The sequence below is a fragment of the Drosophila ananassae genome, chromosome 2L (assembly GCF_017639315.1).
Source record: "Drosophila ananassae strain 14024-0371.13 chromosome 2L, ASM1763931v2, whole genome shotgun sequence".
Taxonomy (NCBI): domain Eukaryota; kingdom Metazoa; phylum Arthropoda; class Insecta; order Diptera; family Drosophilidae; genus Drosophila; species Drosophila ananassae.
In genome coordinates, this window is record NC_057927.1 from 17,401 (window position 1) to 39,862 (window position 22,462).

The following is a 22,462-nucleotide window of genomic DNA, read 5'->3' on the forward strand; positions in this document are numbered from 1 at the left end:
AATACCATACACATTTCAAATTAGGAGGATATTTTATATTTTATTTTATATTAAAGTATAAAATTATACAAAATAAATTCATATGTTTTTAAGATAATATACATAGAGCTCAGATATGGTATTAAATATATACGTAAATATATTATAATTGTATTTGTAATACTTCTTAAATATTATACTTAAATATACTTCGGCATTTAGGGAAAGCATTCCTAAGCCTCATGCGAGAGGCTTGATTTTGCAATCTCTTGGGTCCTGGAATAGCGAGTTAAATTTTACAAACTCTCAATTTATGTTTTTAAAAGAGTTTACTAAGATTGCTTTTAGTTTCTCCAGTGTTGGGACTGGAACACGTGATGATTTATTCTCATCCTCAAATGAAACTTCGGCCAAATGCTTCTTCAATTTGTGTGATCTTCAGTTTGTATTGCTTGCAAAGGATTTTCCACAATATTTACAAACATAAGGTCGTAGGCCTATGTGGCCCAAGAGGTGAATTTTCATGGCTGTAGAATTCTTGCACCCAGTACCACATATGTATGTCGCGTTTAAAGCGTCTTTCCTCTATATGAACATATTTGTGTTTATTTAGAATAGCTCGAGTTTCAAGTTTCTTCCCGCAGATGTTGCAAACGAAGCTGGGATCTCCATGTGTTTGGACCTTTTCAAAAAATAAAAAAAATAAATATAACATTTTGGGTATTGCTAAAAAATATAGTTCCTTACTTTCAGTCTGGCTTTATTTTTAATGCCTGCGTCACTAACGGGACAGATGCAAGGATTCGCGTCCGTATGAACTAGCTTGGGCTCCACCAAAGATAAGAATGTTTTTAACTGCTTACCGCAACAGTCGCATACAAACTGCCTTAAACCAACGCGCATCTCGTGTTTAAACTCTTCCTTTGGTCCTACATTGGCTGATAAAGCTGAGTCCATGATTTTTTTTTTAAGCGTTCTCTATGAGTCTTCCCCGTGTGCATTTGAATTGCTCCACCGATGCTCCACCCATTTAATAGCCGTTTCGGATATTCGTCTATACGTTTTTTCTTATGCAGTAACAGTTCTGGTTGTGAATATAGTTTATTTTTGATTTTGTTAACTGCCACAATCCTACCAATGGAGCATTTTAAAGCAATTTGATTTTCACCATCTTTTTGGTCTATGTTTTGATTGTTTTGAAATTCTTTATCTTCAAATTTGCAGGTGACTGGCAAGTCATACTCTTGTTGCAGTACGGCTGTGTTTATCGCATCATGTGACTCAGTATGACGTAAAAGCTTAAAAATGGCCTGAACCTTATTGACACTTTCCGAAAAATGAATTAATTGGCCAACCATCGCATGGAATGTTTTGCACAGCATACTCCCTAGTTCTGGTTCTTCAAGAATCATCTGGAAAAGTAGTATAAGTACGGAGAAAAGTGAATACCCTAATTGGAAACACATGTCAGTGTGTTCAAACCTCGACGTCAAAGCACTTGCTTACTGTCCTGACAAAGTCCTCGTTTTGAGATTCGTCGTGCAAATTGATTTCCGTGTCGTCGCGGGCGCAGAGGCGACACCAATATAGCCATTCATTATCTTGTCCTAAGCGCATATTTTCTTTTCAGTTATATTTATTGTTTGGATTTTAAGAAAACTTTGTTTAAATAATTATAGAGTTTTTTCTAAGTTTTACTTGTGTATCCAGAATGATAGGCGGACATTATCCAATAAACAGTATATGACAACAAAACTATTAAAATGTGCTTTGGAAAATTATCGGGGAATTTTGATCAAAATTAATTTTTTTTTACATGAATCAAAAATTACGTATGTGTAACATAAAAATACTAATAGAGAGTTGCATACGCAACACCTATCTCTAGTTAGAGCATCTAGAACGTACCCATGTTACACAAGAAGCGATTCGTTCCTAAAAACTTAAATGGGTAACATTACAGGGATCAAGGTTTTGGGGCGCTTTATGCCTATTTTTTACAGTTGGCCGATCCTTATGAAAATTGGCAGACCTGATTCGAATGCCCAAAATGGAAACCGTAGAAAGTCCCATCATTCTAGCTTAAACAAGAAAGGAAAGCTAACTTTGGGCGGAGCCGATGTTGATATACCCTTGCAGTTGTGCCCTTTTCGATCATTCAGTTATATGGCAGCTATAGGATATAGTCGGCCGATCCTTATGAAATTCGGCAGAACAGATTATTTTCAACTTGGTTCTTGGTTCAAAATAGAATCTGTACCAAGTCCCATCTTTATACCCTTGCAGAGGGTATTATAATTATGGTCAAAAGTGTGCAACGCAGTGAAGGAGACATCTCCGACCCTATAAAGTATATATATTCTTGATCAGGATCACCTCCTGAGTCGATATGAGCATGTCCGTCTGTCCGTCTGTCTGTCGTTTTCTACGCAAACTAGTCTCCCAGTTTTAGAGCTATCGAGTTGAAACTTTGCACACATCCTTTTTTTCCTTGCAGGTAGTACATAAGTCGGAACGGCTGGGATCGGTCGACTATATCCTATAGCTGCCATATAACTGATTGATCGGAAATGCCATAACTAACGTTGTTTTTTAAGATAGAGGGTTGGGACTTTCCACACATGTTATATTTGACCAACATATCTTATGTACAAAATTTCATAAGGATCGGCCGACTATATCCTATAGCTGTCATAGAACGATCGAAATTGGCATAACTTTGGTGTTTTTTAAGTTAGAAAGATGGGACTTCGTACAGATTCTATTTTGGACAAAATAATCGGATTTGCCAAATTTCATAAGGATCGGCCGACTATATACAATCTTCTATATATCTAATAATATAAGAAGCGTGGCGCCACCTAGCGGACTGCGACTGAACTGCAAGGGTATATCAACTTCGGCTCCGCCCGAAGTTAGCTTTCCTTTCTTGTTAGATTTTCGATACATTTTTCTGGCGAGCTTCCTGTGAAAATTGGGGAGTGCATGAGGACGACTCATAAGGGCCACTGAGATGTCTATATCTTTGCCAATTTTCCTTCGATCCTTGAGCGGAACATCTTAAACGATTTGTAGATCGATTTTCTACAAATCTGCATTAAAAGCCTGACACCAAAATATTTTTAGATTTTCGATCCATTTTTCTGGCGAGCCTCCTGTGAAAATAGCGGAGAACATGGGAAGGACTCATATAGGCCACTGCGATGTCTATATCTTTCTCAATTTTCCTACGATCCTTGAGCGGAATACCTTAAAAGGTTTGTAGATTGATTTATCACAAATCTGCTTTAAAAGCCAGGTACCAAAATATTTTTAGATTTCAATCAATTTTCCTGGCGAGCCTCGTGTGAAAATTGGGGAGTGCATGAGGACGACTCATATGGGCCAATGAGATGTCTATATCTTTCCCATATTTCCTTCGATCCTTGAGCGGAACATCTTAAACGATTTTTAGATCGATTTTCTACAAATCTGCATTAAAAGCCTGACACCAAAATATTTTTAGATTTTCGATCCATTTTTCTGGCGAGCCTCCTGTGAAAATAGCGGAGTACATGGGGAGGACTCATATGGGCCACTGCGGTGTCTATATCTTTCCCAATTTTCCTCCGATCCTTGAGCGGAATACCTTAACAGATTTGTAGATTGATTTTCCACAAATCTTCGTTAAAAGCCTGGGACCAAAACATTTTTAGATTTTCGATCAATTTTTCTGGCGAGCCTCCTGTGTAAATAGGGGAGTAAGTGGGGAGGACTCATATGGGCCACTGCGATGTCTATATCTTTCTCAATTTTCCTATGATCTTTGAGCGGAATACCTTTAACGATTTGTGGATTAATTTTCCACAAATCTGCATTAAAAGCCGGGCACCAAAATATTTTTAGATTTTTGATGAATTTTTCTGGCGAGCCTCTTGTGAAAATATGGGAGTACATGGGGAGGACTCATATGGGCCACTGCGATGTCTATATCTTTCTCAATTTTCCTATGATCCTTGAGCGGAATACCTTTAACGATTTGTGGATCAATTTTCCACAAATCTGCATTAAAAGCCGGGCACCAAAATATTTTTAGATTTTTGATGAATTTTTCTGGCGAGCCTCTTGTGAAAATATGGGAGTACATGGGGAGGACTCATATGGGCCACTGCAATGTCTATATCTTTCTCAATTTTCCTATGATCCTTGAGCGGAATACCTTTAACGATTTGTGGATCAATTTTCCACAAATCTGCATTAAAAGCCTGGCACCAAAATATTTTAAGATTTTTGATGAATTTTTCTGGCGAGCCTCCTGTGAAAATAGGGGAGTACATGGGGAGGACTCATATGGGCCACTGCGATGTCTATATCTTTCCCAATTTTCCTCCGATCCTTGAGCGGAATACCTTAAAAGGTTTGTAGACTGATTTATCACAAATCTGCGTTAAAAGCCTGGCACCAAAATATTTTTAGATTTTCGATACATTTTTCTGGCGAGCTTCCTGTGAAAATTGGGGAGTGCATGAGGACGACTCATATGGGCCACTGAGATGTCTATATCTTTCCCAATTTTCCTTCGATCCTTGAGCGGAACATCTTAAACGATTTTTAGATGAATTTTCTACAAATCTGCATTAAAAGCGTGACACCAAAATATTTTTAGATTTTCGATTAACTTTTCTGGCGAGCCTTCTGCGAAAATAGCGGAGTACATGGGGAGGACTCATATAGGCCACTGCGATGTCTACATCTTTCCCAATTTTCCTTCGATCCTTGAGCGGAATACCTTAAAAGATTTGTAGATTGATTTTCCACAAATCTGCATTAAAAGCCTGGCACCAAAATATTTGTAGGTTTTCGATCAATTTTCCTGGCGAGCCTCCTGTGAAAATAGGGGAGTACATGGGGAGGACTCATATGGGCCACTGCGATGTCTATATCTTTCCCAATTTTCCTCCGATCCTTGAGCGGAACATCTTAAACGATTTTTAGATGAATTTGCTACAAATCTGCATTAAAAGCCTGGCACCAAAATATTTTTAGATTTTTGATGAATTTTTCTGGCGAGCCTCCTGTGAAAATAGGGGAGTACATGGGGAGGACTCATATGGGCCACTGCGATGTCTATATCTTTCCCAATTTTCCTCCGATCCTTTAGCGGAATACCTTAAAAGGTTTGTAGACTGATTTATCACAAATCTGCGTTAAAAGCCTGGCACCAAAATATTTTTAGATTTTTGATACATTTTTCTGGCGAGCTTCCTGTGAAAATAGGGGAGTGCATGAGGACGACTCATATGGGCCACTGAGATGTCTATATCTTTGCCAATTTTCCTTCGATCCTTGAGCGGAACATCAAACGATTTGTAGATCGATTTTCTACAAATCTGCATTAAAAGCCTGACACCAAAATATTTTTAGATTTTCGATCCATTTTTCTGGCGAGCCTCCTGTGAAAATAGCGGATTACATGGGAAGGACTCATATAGGCCACTGCGGTGTCTATATATTTCTCAATTTTCCTATGATCCTTGAGCGGAATACCTTTAACGATTTGTGGATCAATTTTCCACAAATCTGCATTAAAAGCCTGGCACCAAAATATTTTTGATGAATTTTTCTGGCGAGCCTCCTGTGAAAATAGGGGAGTACATGGGGAGGACTCATATGGGCCACTGCGATGTCTATATCTTTCCAAATTTTCCTTCGATCCTTGAGCGGAACATCTTAAACGATTTTTAGATCGATTTTCTTCAAATCTGCGTTAAAAGCCTGGTACCAAAATATTTTTAGATTTCAATCAATTTTCCTGGCGAGCCTCGTGTGAAAATTGGGTAGTACATGGGGAGGGCTCATATGGGCCACTGCGATGTCTATATCTTTTCCAATTTTCCTCCGATCCTTTAGCGGAATACCTTAAAAGGTTTGTAGACTGATTTATCACAAATCTGCGTTAAAAGCCTGGCACCAAAATATTTTTAGATTTTCGATACATTTTTCTGGCGAGCTTCCTGTGAAAATTGGGGAGTGCATGAGGACGACTTATATGGGCCACTGAGATGTCTATATCTTTGCCAATTTTCCTTCGATCCTTGAGCGGAACATCTTAAACGATTTGTAGATCGATTTTCTACAAATCTGCATTAAAAGCCTGACACCAAAATATTTTTAGATTTTCGATCCATTTTTCTGGCGAGCCTCCTGTGAAAATAGCGGATTACATGGGAAGGACTCATATAGGCCACTGCGGTGTCTATATATTTCCCAATTTTCCTCCGATCCTTGAGCGGAATACCTTAAAAGATTTGTAGATTGATTTTCCACAAATCTGCGTTAAAAGCCTGGCACCAAAATATTTTTAGATTTTCGATGAATTTTTCTGGCGAGCCTCCTGTGTAAATAGGGGAGTAAGTGGGGAGGACTCATATGGCCCAGTGCGGTGTCTATATCTTTCTCAATTTTCCTCCGATCCTTGAGCGGAATACCTTTATCGATTTGTGGATCAATTTTCCACAAAACTGCATTAAAAGCCTGGCACCAAAATATTTTTAGATTTTTCATGAATTTTTCTGGCGAGCCTCCTGTGAAAATAGGGGAGTACATGGGGAGGACTCATATGGGCCACTGCGATGTCTATATCTTTCCCAATTTTCCTCCGATCCTTGAGCCGAATACCTTAAAAGGTTTGTAGATTGATTTATCACAAATCTGCGTTAAAAGCCTGGCACCAAAATATTTGTAGGTTTTCGATAAATTTTCCTGGCGAGCCTCCTGTGAAAATAGGGGAGTACATGGGGAGGACTCATATGGGCCACTGCGATGTCTATATCTTTCTCAATTTTCCTCTGATCCTTGAGCGGAATACCTTTAACGATTTGTGGATCAATTTTCCACAAATCTGCATTAAAAGCCTGGCACCAAAATATTTGTAGGTTTTCGATCAATTTTCCTGGCGAGCCTCCTGTGAAAATAGGGGAGTACATGGGGAGGACTCATATGGGCCACTGCGATGTCTATATCTTTCCCAATTTTCCTCCGATCCTTGAGCGGAATACCTTAAAAGGTTTGTAGATTGATTTATCACAAGTCTGCGTTAAAAGCCTGGCACCAAAATATTTTAAGATTTTTGATGAGTTTTTCTGGCGAGCCTCTTGTGAAAATAGGGGAGTACATGGGGAGGACTCATATGGGCCACTGCGATGTCTATATCTTTCTCAATTTTCCTATGATCCTTGAGCGGAATACCTTTAACGATTTGTGGATCAATTTTCCACAAATCTGCATTAAAAGCCTGGCACCAAAATATTTTTAGATTTTTGATAAATTTTCCTGGTGAGCCTCGTGTGAAAATTGGGGAGTGCATGAGGACGACTCATATGGGCCACTGCGGTGTCTATATCTTTCCCAATTTTCCTTCGATCCTTGAGCGGAATACCTTAAAAGGTTTGTAGACTGATTTTCCACAAATCTGCGTTAAAAGCCTGGCACCAAAATATTTTTAGATTTTTGATGAATTTTTCTGGCGAGCCTCCTGTGAAAATAGGGGAGTACATGGGGAGGACTCATATGGGCCACTGCGATGTCTATATCTTTCACAATTTTCTTCCGATCCTTGAGCGGAATACCTTAAAAGGTTTGTAGATTGATTTATCACAAATCTGCGTTAAAAGCCTGGCACCAAAATATTTTCAGATTTTTGATGAGTTTTTCTGGCGAGCCTCTTCTGGCTACAAATCTGCATTAAAAGCCTGGCACCAAAATATTTTTAGATTTTTGATGAATTTTTCTGGCGAGCCTCCTGTGAAAATAGGGGAGTACATGGGGAGGACTCATATGGGCCACTGCGATGTCTATATCTTTCCCAATTTTCCTCCGATCCTTTAGCGGAATACCTTAAAAGGTTTGTAGACTGATTTATCACAAATCTGCGTTAAAAGCCTGGCACCAAAATATTTTTAGATTTTTGATACATTTTTCTGGCGAGCTTCCTGTGAAAATAGGGGAGTGCATGAGGACGACTCATATGGGCCACTGAGATGTCTATATCTTTGCCAATTTTCCTTCGATCCTTGAGCGGAACATCTTAAACGATTTGTAGATCGATTTTCTACAAATCTGCATTAAAAGCCTGACACCAAAATATTTTTAGATTTTCGATCCATTTTTCTGGCGAGCCTCCTGTGAAAATAGCGGATTACATGGGAAGGACTCATATAGGCCACTGCGGTGTCTATATATTTCTCAATTTTCCTATGATCCTTGAGCGGAATACCTTTAACGATTTGTGAAAATAGGGGAGTGCATGAGGACGACTCATATGGGCCACTGAGATGTCTATATCTTTGCCAATTTTCCTTCGATCCTTGAGCGGAACATCTTAAACGATTTGTAGATCGATTTTCTACAAATCTGCATTAAAAGCCTGACACCAAAATATTTTTAGATTTTCGATCCATTTTTCTGGCGAGCCTCCTGTGAAAATAGCGGATTACATGGGAAGGACTCATATAGGCCACTGCGGTGTCTATATATTTCTCAATTTTCCTATGATCCTTGAGCGGAATACCTTTAACGATTTGTGGATCAATTTTCCACAAATCTGCATTAAAAGCCTGGCACCAAAATATTTTTGATGAATTTTTCTGGCGAGCCTCCTGTGAAAATAGGGGAGTACATGGGGAGGACTCATATGGGCCACTGCGATGTCTATATCTTTCCAAATTTTCCTTCGATCCTTGAGCGGAACATCTTAAACGATTTTTAGATCGATTTTCTTCAAATCTGCGTTAAAAGCCTGGTACCAAAATATTTTTAGATTTCAATCAATTTTCCTGGCGAGCCTCGTGTGAAAATTGGGTAGTACATGGGGAGGGCTCATATGGGCCACTGCGATGTCTATATCTTTTCCAATTTTCCTCCGATCCTTTAGCGGAATACCTTAAAAGGTTTGTAGACTGATTTATCACAAATCTGCGTTAAAAGCCTGGCACCAAAATATTTTTAGATTTTCGATACATTTTTCTGGCGAGCTTCCTGTGAAAATTGGGGAGTGCATGAGGACGACTCATATGGGCCACTGAGATGTCTATATCTTTGCCAATTTTCCTTCGATCCTTGAGCGGAACATCTTAAACGATTTGTAGATCGATTTTCTACAAATCTGCATTAAAAGCCTGACACCAAAATATTTTTAGATTTTCGATCCATTTTTCTGGCGAGCCTCCTGTGAAAATAGCGGATTACATGGGAAGGACTCATATAGGCCACTGCGGTGTCTATATATTTCCCAATTTTCCTCCGATCCTTGAGCGGAATACCTTAAAAGATTTGTAGATTGATTTTCCACAAATCTGCGTTAAAAGCCTGACACCAAAATATTTTTAGATTTTCGATGAATTTTTCTGGCGAGCCTCCTGTGTAAATAGGGGAGTAAGTGGGGAGGACTCATATGGCCCAGTGCGGTGTCTATATCTTCCTCAATTTTCCTCCGATCCTTGAGCGGAATACCTTTATCGATTTGTGGATCAATTTTCCACAAATCTGCATTAAAAGCCTGGCACCAAAATATTTTTAGATTTTTCATGAATTTTTCTGGCGAGCCTCCTGTGAAAATAGGGGAGTACATGGGGAGGACTCATATGGGCCACTGCGATGTCTATATCTTTCCCAATTTTCCTCCGATCCTTGAGCCGAATACCTTAAAAGGTTTGTAGATTGATTTATCACAAATCTGCGTTAAAAGCCTGGCACCAAAATATTTGTAGGTTTTCGATAAATTTTCCTGGCGAGCCTCCTGTGAAAATAGGGGAGTACATGGGGAGGACTCATATGGGCCACTGCGATGTCTATATCTTTCTCAATTTTCCTATGATCCTTGAGCGGAATACCTTTAACGATTTGTGGATCAATTTTCCACAAATCTGCATTAAAAGCCTGGCACCAAAATATTTGTAGGTTTTCGATCAATTTTCCTGGCGAGCCTCCTGTGAAAATAGGGGAGTACATGGGGAGGACTCATATGGGCCACTGCGATGTCTATATCTTTCCCAATTTTCCTCCGATCCTTGAGCGGAATACCTTAAAAGGTTTGTAGATTGATTTATCACAAATCTGCGTTAAAAGCCTGGCACCAAAATATTTTCAGATTTTTGATGAGTTTTTCTGGCGAGCCTCTTGTGAAAATAGGGGAGTACATGGGGAGGACTCATATGGGCCACTGCGATGTCTATATCTTTCTCAATTTTCCTATGATCCTTGAGCGGAAAACCTTTAACGATTTGTGGATCAATTTTTCACAAATCTGCATTAAAAGCCTGGCACCAAAATATTTTTAGATTTTTGATGAATTTTTCTGGCGAGCCTCTTGTGAAAATTGGGGAGTGCATGAGGACGACTCATATGGGCCACTGCGGTGTCTATATCTTTCCCAATTTTCCTTCGATCCTTGAGCGGAATACCTTAAAAGGTTTGTAGACTGATTTTCCACAAATCTGCGTTAAAAGCCTGGCACCAAAATATTTTTAGATTTTTGATGAATTTTTCTGGCGAGCCTCTTGTGAAAATTGGGGAGTGCATGAGGACGACTCATATGGGCCACTGCGGTGTCTATATCTTTCCCAATTTTCCTTCGATCCTTGAGCGGAATACCTTAAAAGGTTTGTAGACTGATTTTCCACAAATCTGCGTTAAAAGCCTGGCACCAAAATATTTTTAGATTTTTGATGAATTTTTCTGGCGAGCCTCCTGTGAAAATAGGGGAGTACATGGGGAGGACTCATATGGGCCACTGCGATGTCTATATCTTTCACAATTTTCTTCCGATCCTTGAGCGGAATACCTTAAAAGGTTTGTAGATTGATTTATCACAAATCTGCGTTAAAAGCCTGGCACCAAAATATTTTCAGATTTTTGATGAGTTTTTCTGGCGAGCCTCTTCTGGCACCAAAATATTTTCAGATGTTTGATGAGTTTTTCTGGCGAGCCTCTTGTGAAAATAGGGGAGTACATGGGGAGGACTCATATGGGCCACTGCGATGTCTATATCTTTCTCAATTTTCCTATGATCCTTGAGCGGAAAACCTTTAACGATTTGTGGATCAATTTTCCACAAATCTGCATTAAAAGCCTGGCACCAAAATATTTTTAGATTTTTGATGAATTTTTCTGGCGAGCCTCTTGTGAAAATAGGGGAGTACATGGGGAGGACTCATATTGGCCACTGCGATGTCTATATCTTTCTCAATTTTCCTATGATCCTTGAGCGGAATACCTTTAACGATTTGTGGATCAATTTTCCACAAATCTGCATTAAAAGCCTGGCACCAAAATATTTTTAGATTTTTGATGAATTTTTCCTGTGAAAATAGGGGAGTACATGGGGAGGACTCATATGGGCCACTGCGATGTCTATATCTTTCCCAATTTTCCTCCGATCCTTGAGCGGAATACCTTAAAAGGTTTGTAGACTGATTTATCACAAATCTGCGTTAAAAGCCTGGCACCAAAATATTTTTAGATTTTCGATACATATTTCTGGCGAGCTTCCTGTGAAAATAGGGGAGTGCATGAGGACGACTCATATGGGCCACTGAGATGTCTATATCTTTCCCAATTTTCCTTCGATCCTTGAGCGGAATACCTTAACAGATTTGTAGATTGATTTTCCACAAATCTGCGTTAAAAGCCTGGCACCAAAATATTTTTAGATTTTCGATCAATTTTTCTGGCGAGCCTCCTGTGTAAATAGGGGAGTAAGTGGGGAGGACTCATATGGGCCACTGCGATGTCTATATCTTTCTCAATTTTCCTCCGATCCTTGAGCGGAATACCTTAAAAGGTTTGTAGACTGATTTATCACAAATCTGCGTTAAAAGCCTGGCACCAAAATATTTTTAGATTTTCGATACATATTTCTGGTGAGCTTCCTGTGAAAATAGGGGAGTGCATGAGGACGACTCATATGGGCCACTGAGATGTCTATATCTTTCCCAATTTTCCTTCGATCCTTGAGCGGAATACCTTAACAGATTTGTAGATTGATTTTCCACAAATCTGCGTTAAAAGCCTGGCACCAAAATATTTTTAGATTTTCGATACATTTTTCTGGCGAGCTTCCTGTGAAAATTGGGGAGTGCATGAGGACGACTCATATGGGCCACTGAGATGTCTATATCTTTGCCAATTTTCCTTCGATCCTTGAGCGGAACATCTTAAACGATTTGTAGATCGATTTTCTACAAATCTGCATTAAAAGCCTGACACCAAAATATTTTTAGATTTTCGATCCATTTTTCTGGCGAGCCTCCTGTGAAAATAGCGGATTACATGGGAAGGACTCATATAGGCCACTGCGGTGTCTATATATTTCCCAATTTTCCTCCGATCCTTGAGCGGAATACCTTAAAAGATTTGTAGATTGATTTTCCACAAATCTGCGTTAAAAGCCTGGCACCAAAATATTTTTAGATTTTTCATGAATTTTTCTGGCGAGCCTCCTGTGAAAATAGGGGAGTACTTGGGGAGGACTCATATGGGCCACTGCGATGTCTATATCTCTCCCAATTTTCCTCCGATCCTTGAGCCGAATACCTTAAAAGGTTTGTAGATTGATTTATCACAAATCTGCGTTAAAAGCCTGGCACCAAAATATTTTTAGATTTTTCATGAATTTTTCTGGCGAGCCTCCTGTGTAAATAGGGGAGTAAGTGTGGAGGACTCATATGGCCCAGTGCGGTGTCTATATCTTTCTCAATTTTCCTCCGATCCTTGAGCGGAATACCTTTATCGATTTGTGGATCAATTTTCCACAAATCTGCATTAAAAGCCTGGCACCAAAATATTTTTAGATTTTTCATGAATTTTTCTGGCGAGCCTCCTGTGAAAATAGGGGAGTACTTGGGGAGGACTCATATGGGCCACTGCGATGTCTATATCTCTCCCAATTTTCCTCCGATCCTTGAGCCGAATACCTTAAAAGGTTTGTAGATTGATTTATCACAAATCTGCGTTAAAAGCCTGGCACCAAAATATTTGTAGGTTTTCGATAAATTTTCCTGGCGAGCCTCCTGTGAAAATAGGGGAGTACATGGGGAGGACTCATATGGGCCACTGCGATGTCTATATCTTTCTCAATTTTCCTATGATCCTTGAGCGGAATACCTTTAACGATTTGTGGATCAATTTTCCACAAATCTGCATTAAAAGCCTGGCACCAAAATATTTGTAGGTTTTCGATCAATTTTCCTGGCGAGCCTCCTGTGAAAATAGGGGAGTACATGGGGAGGACTCATATGGGCCACTGCGATGTCTATATCTTTCCCAATTTTCCTCCGATCTTTGAGCGGAATACCTTAAAAGGTTTGTAGATTGATTTATCACAAATCTGCGTTAAAAGCCTGGCACCAAAATATTTTCAGATTTTTGATGAGTTTTTCTGGCGAGCCTCTTGTGAAAATAGGGGAGTACATGGGGGGGACTCATATGGGCCACTGCGATGTCTATATCTTTCTCAATTTTCCTATGATCCTTGAGCGGAAAACCTTTAACGATTTGTGGATCAATTTTCCACAAATCTGCATTAAAAGCCTGGCACCAAAATATTTTTAGATTTTTGATGAATTTTTCTGGCGAGCCTCTTGTGAAAATTGGGGAGTGCATGAGGACGACTCATATGGGCCACTGCGGTGTCTATATCTTTCCCAATTTTCCTTCGATCCTTGAGCGGAATACCTTAAAAGGTTTGTAGACTGATTTTCCACAAATCTGCGTTAAAAGCCTGGCACCAAAATATTTTTAGATTTTTGATGAATTTTTCTGGCGAGCCTCCTGTGAAAATAGGGGAGTACATGGGGAGGACTCATATGGGCCACTGCGATGTCTATATCTTTCACAATTTTCTTCCGATCCTTGAGCGGAATACCTTAAAAGGTTTGTAGATTGATTTATCACAAATCTGCGTTAAAAGCCTGGCACCAAAATATTTTCAGATTTTTGATGAGTTTTTCTGGCGAGCCTCTTCTGGCACCAAAATATTTTCAGATGTTTGATGAGTTTTTCTGGCGAGCCTCTTGTGAAAATAGGGGAGTACATGGGGAGGACTCATATGGGCCACTGCGATGTCTATATCTTTCTCAATTTTCCTATGATCCTTGAGCGGAAAACCTTTAACGATTTGTGGATCAATTTTCCACAAATCTGCATTAAAAGCCTGGCACCAAAATATTTTTAGATTTTTGATGAATTTTTCTGGCGAGCCTCTTGTGAAAATAGGGGAGTACATGGGGAGGACTCATATTGGCCACTGCGATGTCTATATCTTTCTCAATTTTCCTATGATCCTTGAGCGGAATACCTTTAACGATTTGTGGATCAATTTTCCACAAATCTGCATTAAAAGCCTGGCACCAAAATATTTTTAGATTTTTGATGAATTTTTCCTGTGAAAATAGGGGAGTACATGGGGAGGACTCATATGGGCCACTGCGATGTCTATATCTTTCCCAATTTTCCTCCGATCCTTGAGCGGAATACCTTAAAAGGTTTGTAGACTGATTTATCACAAATCTGCGTTAAAAGCCTGGCACCAAAATATTTTTAGATTTTCGATACATATTTCTGGCGAGCTTCCTGTGAAAATAGGGGAGTGCATGAGGACGACTCATATGGGCCACTGAGATGTCTATATCTTTCCCAATTTTCCTTCGATCCTTGAGCGGAATACCTTAACAGATTTGTAGATTGATTTTCCACAAATCTGCGTTAAAAGCCTGGCACCAAAATATTTTTAGATTTTCGATCAATTTTTCTGGCGAGCCTCCTGTGTAAATAGGGGAGTAAGTGGGGAGGACTCATATGGGCCACTGCGATGTCTATATCTTTCTCAATTTTCCTCCGATCCTTGAGCGGAATACCTTAAAAGGTTTGTAGACTGATTTATCACAAATCTGCGTTAAAAGCCTGGCACCAAAATATTTTTAGATTTTCGATACATATTTCTGGCGAGCTTCCTGTGAAAATAGGGGAGTGCATGAGGACGACTCATATGGGCCACTGAGATGTCTATATCTTTCCCAATTTTCCTTCGATCCTTGAGCGGAATACCTTAACAGATTTGTAGATTGATTTTCCACAAATCTGCGTTAAAAGCCTGGCACCAAAATATTTTTAGATTTTCGATCAATTTTTCTGGCGAGCCTCCTGTGTAAATAGGGGAGTAAGTGGGGAGGACTCATATGGGCCAGTGCGGTGTCTATATCTTTCTCAATTTTCCTCCGATCCTTGAGCGGAATACCTTTAACGATTTGTGGATCAATTTTCCACAAATCTGCATTAAAAGCCTGGCACCAAAATATTTTTGATGAATTTTTCTGGCGAGCCTCCTGTGAAAATAGGGGAGTACATGGGGAGGACTCATATGGGCCACTGCGATGTCTATATCTTTCCCAATTTTCCTCCGATCCTTGAGCGGATTACCTTTAACGATTTGTGGATCAATTTTCCACAAATCTGCATTAAAAGCCTGGCACCAAAATATTTTTAGATTTTTGATTGAGATTTTGATTTTTGAAAATAGGGGAGTACATGGGGAGGACTCATATGGGCCACTGCGATGTCTATATCTTTCCCAATTTTCCTCCGATCCTTGAGCGGAAAACCTTAAAAGGTTTGTAGATTGATTTATCACAAATCTGCGTTAAAAGCCTGGTACCAAAATATTTTTAGACTTCAATCAATTTTCCTGGCGAGCCTCGTGTGAAAATTGGGGAGTGCATGAGGACGACTCATATGGGCCACTGCGGTGTCTATATCTTTCCCAATTTTCCTTCGATCCTTGAGCGGAACATCTTAAACGATTTTTAGATGAATTTGCTACAAATCTGCATTAAAAGCCTGGCACCAAAATATTTTTAGATTTTTGATGAATTTTTATGGCGAGCCTCCTGTGAAAATAGGGGAGTACATGGGGAGGACTCATATGGGCCACTGCGATGGGTATATCTTTCCCAATTTTCCTCCGATCCTTTATCGGAATACCTTAAAAGGTTTGTAGACTGATTTATCACAAATCTGCGTTAAAAGCCTGGCACCAAAATATTTTTAGATTTTCGATACATTTTTCTGACGAGCCTCCTGTGAAAATAGCGGAGTACATGGGGAGGACTCATATGGGCCACTGCGATGTCTATATCTTTCCCAATTTTCCTCCGATCCTTAAGCGGAATACCTTAAAAGGTTTGTAGATTGATTTATCACAAATCTGCGTTAAAAGCCTGGTACCAAAGTATTTTTAGACTTCAATCAATTTTCCTGGCGAGCCTCGTGTGAAAATTGGGGAGTGCATGAGGACGACTCATATGGGCCACTGCGGTGTCTATATCTTTCCCAATTTTCCTCCGATCCTTGAGCGGAATACCTTAAAAGATTTGTAGATTGATTTTCCACAAATCTGCGTTAAAAGCCTGGCACCAAAATATTTTTAGATTTTTGATCAATTTTTCTGGCGAGCCTCCTGTGTAAATAGGGGAGTAAGTGGGGAGGACTCATATGGGCCACTGCGATGTCTATATCTTTCTCAATTTTCCTCCGATCCTTGAGCGGAATACCTTTAACGATTTGTGGATCAATTTTCCACAAATCTGCATTAAAAGCCTGGCACCAAAATATTTTTAGATTTTTCATGAATTTTTCTGGCGAGCCTCCTGTGAAAATAGGGGAGTACATGGGGAGGACTCATATGGGCCACTGCGATGTCTATATCTTTCCCAATTTTCCTCCCATCCTTGAGCGGAATACCTTAAAAGGTTTGTAGATTGATTTATCAGAAATCTGCTTTAAAAGCCTGGCACCAAAATATTTTCAGATTTTCGATCAATTTTCCTGGCGAGCCTCCTGTGAAAATAGGGGAGTACATGGGGAGGACTCATATGGGCCACTGCGATGTCTATATCTTTCCCAATTTTCCTTCGATCCTTGAGCGGAACATCTTAAACGATTTTTAGATCGATTTTCTACAAATCTGCTTTACCATCTTAAAGCGATTTTTAGATCAATTTTCTACAAATCTGCATTAAAAGCCTGACACCAAAATATTTTTAGATTTTCGATTCATTTTTCTGGCGAGCCTCCTGTGAAAATAGCGGAGTACATGGGGAGGACTCATATAGGCCACTGCGGTGTCTATGTCTTTCTCAATTTTCCTATGATCCTTGAGCGGAATACCTTAAAAGGTTTGTAGATTGATTTATCACAAATCTGCGTTAAAAGCCTGGCACCAAAATATTTTCAGATTTTCGATCAATTTTCCTGGCGAGCCTCCTGTGAAAATAGGGGAGTACATGGGGAGGACTCATATGGGCCACTGCGATGTCTATATCTTTCCCAATTTTCCTTCGATCCTTGAGCGGAACATCTTAAACGATTTTTAGATCGATTTTCTACAAATCTGCTTTAAAAGCCTGGTAGCAAAATATTTATACCCTGGCAGAGGGTATTATAATTTTGGTCAAAAGTGTGCAACGCAGTGAAGGAGACATCTCCGACCCTATAAAGTATATATATTCTTGATCAGGATCACCTCCTGAGTCGATATGAGCATGTCCGTCTGTCCGTCTGTCCATTTCTACGCAAACTAGTCTCTCAGTTTTAAAGCTATCGAGTTCAAACTTTGCACACACCCTTCTTTCCTTTGCAGGCAGTATATAAGTTGGAACGGCCGGGATCGGTCGACTATATCCTATAGCTGCAATATAACTGATTGATCGGCAATGCCATAACTTTGGTGTTTTTTAAGTTAGAGGGTTGACTTTCCACACATGTTATATTTGACCAAAATATCTTGTGTACAAAATTTCATAAGGATCGGCCGACTATATCCTATAGCTGTCGTAGAACGATCGGAATTAGCATAACTTTAGTGTTTTTTAAGTTAGAAAGATGGGACTTGGTACAGATTACTCTTTGGGCAAAATAATTCAATATGCCAAATTTCATAAGGATCGGCCGACTATATACGATCCGCTATATATCTAATAATATAAGATGCGTGGCGCCACCTAGCGGACTGCGACTGAACTGCAAGGGTATATCAACTTCGACTCCGCCCGAAGTGAGCTTTCCTTTCTTGTTTTAACTTGAAAAAGAACAAAGTTATGCCAATTCCCATCGTTCTAAGACAGATATAGGATATAATCGGCCGATCCTTATACAATTTTTCACATAAGATATCTTACCCAAATATAAAATGTGTGGAAAGTATCAATCTTCTAACTTAAAAAACAACAAAGTTATGGCATTTCCGATCAATCAGTTATAGTTAAAGCAATCAAGTTAAAGCAGTTAGAGGATATAGTCGACCGATCCCGGCCGTTTCGACTTATATACTGCCTGCAAACAAAAGATGGATGTATGCAAAGTTTCAACTCGATAGCTTTAAAACTGAGAGACTAGTTTGCGTAGAAACTGAGGTGAAGGTGATCCTGATCAAGAATATACACAGCGCGTCACCAGGTTAGTGCCCCTTGGGTGTTCGCGTTTAAAGTGAAATATTATCAAAACTATTAAAGATTGAACTGTACAATTATTTTCCAATATAATTCGATGAATTCTCTAAATAAAAACATAGTTTAGAGCTCAGTTGGTATTTGCATAGTTTTTTATTATATTAAAAACTAAAGAAACAGGTTTATTTGGAAGAAAAAACTGCGTCATTAGATTAGCGCCCTCCAAATATAAATTTAAATATCTTTCTTAACTTGCTGAGCGCAGCAAGCATTTTTGTTTTTCTGTTAAATAAAACATTTTTGTTTAATTTGACAAACAATATGGGCAGAGGAACAATCTTATCTTCGGAGGAAAAATCGAAAATCGAAGCGTTCAATGAATGTGGACTTTCTCTTCACAAAATCGCCGAAAAAATGGAAAGACATCGCAAAGGCATTGCAAATTTTCTTCAAAATAAGGAAAGCTATAGAAAAAATTACAAAGGAAGTAATAACAGTGTTATTAGTTCAGCAGATCGCAGGGCTCTACTCCGAGAGGCGTCCAACTCCCACGACTCGACTGCCAAAATAAAAGAATAAACTGGTGTTAAGGCAAGCAAATCGACTGTTTTAAGGGTGATCAAGAAAGCTGACCATTTAAAAAGGCTAAAACTAAAAAAAAAGCCACCTCTTAACCAAGTGCGAAAAGAAATCCGCCTAAAGTTTGCTCGATCGCATATGATATGGTCCAATGAGTGGCATATCGTCGTATTTTCAGACGAAAAAAAATGTAACCTAGAGGGTCCTGACGGATATAATTATTATTTCCACGATTTACGTAAGCAACAGCCAGGCCCGGCGGATAATATGGGTATGGTGGGTAGTTGTACCCACTCGGAAATTTCCGAGTGGGGAAAATACCCACTGGGATTGTTGAAAATTTAACAGCAAAAGAATATTTTATTGGATTTTTCTCAACTCCTAATACGAAATCAGAAACCCTATTTAACCTTGTTCAAGAAGTTTTTGAAAAACATAATTTATCAATTTCCAAACTGAGGGGTCAATGTTACGATGGAGCATCAAATGTTTCTGGAAAAATCTCAGGATTGCAAAAGCGAATTCTTGAAGAAGAACCTCGGGCTTTATTCGTCCACTGCAATGCCCATAATTTGAATCTTGTTGTTCAAGATTCAATTGAACGAGTGATATTGGCAAGAAAATTTATTGGAACAATAAAAGAGCTGATAAATTTCGTCAGAGATTCGCCGAAACGCGTTGCACAGTTTAGGGACTTGCAGATTGATGCGGGAAAAGAGCAAGGCAACGACTTACCTTCTCTTGCAGCTTATTGCCCGACCAGGTATACTTTAAAAAACTTAATTCAATTATGTTTTCAGGTTTATATACATGTTTGTTTTCATTTTATAGATGGGTGGTTAGAATAAAATCTTTGAAAACTGTCAAAGCAAACTACGCTCAATTGATGCAATTTTTCCATGACCGTTCTGTGGATAAAGAAGTCAACAGCGCCGTATCAGCAAAAGCGTCAGGGTTTTATGACTACATGGAGACATTTGAGTGCGTGTTTCACTTGAATATGATGATAGAAATTTTCGATCGCGTGGAGATATTAAACAAAGATTTGCAAAATTCGAATCTTTGCGTCATCGAATCATATGATAAAATACAACCAGTTTCCGACGTTCTGAACGCTTCACGTGATGCTAAGTTCAATGAAATTTGGAGCAAGAGCATTGAAGCTGCTGCTGGCCTTGAACTAAGCGAGCCACAAATTCCACGTCGTCGAAAAATCCCAAAACATCTCGAGACTCTTGAGCAAGGCAAAGCGGAGAACTTTGAATTTAAAAAACCAATCGAGTTTTTCAGAAAATCTTACTTTGAAGTTTTCGATCAATTGATTTCGTCTCTAAATAATCGATTCGAAAATGATTCTGCGCGATTTTTTAAAATGTTGGAAAGATTTGCAGTAGGTCAGCCAGTAGATATCAATGAAATCGTGAAGCATTATAAGAATGATTTTGACAAGGACAGGTTACTCAGTGATAGAAATATGTTTTTGCAACTTGTGAAAAGGCAGAATGAACACACAAATAATCTGAGGGAAGTTGTAGATTTCTTGAAGAAATACGAATGGATGAGAGGGCTTGTTCCAGAGTTTGTGCGATTCGTTCGTCTGCTAATTACAATACCAGGGTCATCCTGTTCAAATGAAAGAAGTTTTTCGGTTCTTCGCAGGGTGAAAACTTATTTAAGATCAACAATATCGCAATATCGACTGAATAACGTAGCAATCTTACATGTTTATCGCGAAACTACCGACAAACTTGATTTGGATGAATTGTTAAATGAATTCATTTCGAAAAATGCTAAACGGAGCTCTGTATTTGCGTTGCGCAAATGATACTTATATCTTTTATAATATTTATATACTTATTATCTTTTATAAGCTGAAATACCCACTCGGGCTGAGCATGATCCGCCGGGCCTGGCAACAGCATCATCTGGATCGCTTACATAGCCGGGTTGGAGGAGTAATGGTATGATGAGCCATATCCTATTATGGCAACTGCGAATTGCAACTTTTAACCCCAAAGATGAACGCGGAAAATTACAATTGCGTTTTAAAAACTGCATTTCCCATTTTTAAAAACTTATTTGGGAATCTCAAATGGCATTTTCAGCACGACAATGCCAGTAATTCACACAGCCAGGACCTTAAAAGCATGGATTTAAAAGAAAAATGTCAGTTTCCCGCACTGGCCCCTATACTCCCCAGACTTGAACATAATAGAAAACGTTTGGGAATGGTTAGCTAGGAAAGTGTACGAGGGTGGCAAGCAATATGCTACCAGGGAGGACTTAATTCACAGTATAAAACAGGCCTAGTCAACAATAACGTTGGACTATCTCAAAAACTTGTATGACTCTCTCCCCAATCGAGTTTGCGAAGTCCTTGTAAAAAAGGGAGGGGCAACGCATTATTAATTTTCCTTAAAAATGCTTAAACTTAAATTGTTAAACATTTTTAAAGATAATATTTTGTAAGAAATTCATCGAAAAAAGTATCTGGCGCTATCCTGATGACGCAGTTTTTTCTTCCAAATAAACCTGTTTCTTTAGTTTTTAATTTAATAAAGATCTATGCAAATACCAACTGCGTTCTAAAATATGTTTTTATTTAGAGAATTAATCGAATTATATTGGAAAATAATAATAAATAAATAAAATACTGCAGGGGGTCCACCGGATCCAGCAAAGTTTTGAAAGTGGTCTATAAGAGAAAAGAGTTTGGGAACCACTGCTTTATAGTATATAGCTGTCATATATTTTATTTTTTTATTAAAAATTAGAATCTCATGAGAATCAATGTTTTCATTTTTTGAAAATAGAAAATTGTTTTTCCAATTAATGAAACCTAACGAATAATCAAAAAAAAAAGCAGAAACTATAAAACTTTTTAATTTTCGCGCAATAAATTTTTATATTTTAAAAAATTTCGGCAGAAATAAGGAGAAAAACCCTTAATATCAACTTTGTTAACTTTGGATCCCAAAGTTATCTTTCCTTTTTATCATTTTGTCTTTCATTTCCTTGCAGAGGGTACGAAAATTTCTTTCAAAAGTGTGAAACACAGTGAAGGGAACATATCCGACCCTCCGAATATCACTTACACCCTATAGCTGTCATTTATTATAAATTTTTTTTATTAGAAAATGTATTTGATAATGAAACTCTCATGAGAATCAACTATATAAGATCCAATTTATAGCTTAATAAAGCTGGATTAAAGGGGCGTGTTTGGATTTATCTCCGAAAGTATTACTCGGATAGACTTACAAGTTTGGATCTTTCAGAAATTAAATAAATGAATTATTTTTCGATGCAACGAAGCCCAAGTAACTCCTTAAACTATAATGAAAACATAAAAAGGTTTGTCAAAAAGAAAAGCCAAACTTTTTAATTGTAAATATGAAAAGTTTTTTTTGTGTTTATCAAATAAA

General features: G+C 38.7%; 2 protein-coding genes across 2 annotated transcripts; one reads left to right on the forward strand and one right to left on the reverse strand.

Annotated features, from left to right (window-relative positions):
• Window positions 1–42: 42 nt before the first annotated feature.
• On the reverse strand, window positions 43–19,898 carry LOC26513823 (zinc finger protein weckle-like). Its single transcript, XM_044716385.1, is given in 5 exon segments — window positions 43–537; window positions 539–661; window positions 727–1,391; window positions 1,462–1,586; window positions 19,773–19,898. Coding segments are annotated over 3 exon segments (585 nt in total). The 5' UTR covers window positions 937–1,391; window positions 1,462–1,586; window positions 19,773–19,898; the 3' UTR covers window positions 43–285.
• On the forward strand, window positions 19,727–20,862 carry LOC123257415. Its single transcript, XM_044716382.1, has 2 exons — window positions 19,727–19,800; window positions 19,869–20,862. Exon 2 carries the CDS (start codon window positions 19,924–19,926, stop codon window positions 20,860–20,862), a length of 939 nt encoding a protein of 312 aa, XP_044572317.1. The 5' UTR covers window positions 19,727–19,800; window positions 19,869–19,923.
• The last annotated feature ends 1,600 nt before the right edge of the window (window positions 20,863–22,462 follow it).

Excerpts from the sequence above, each read along its gene's own strand:
- LOC123257415 (XM_044716382.1), top strand. The coding sequence starts at position 19,924 with ATGCAATTTTTCCATGACCGTTCTGTGGATAAAGAAGTCAACAGCGCC.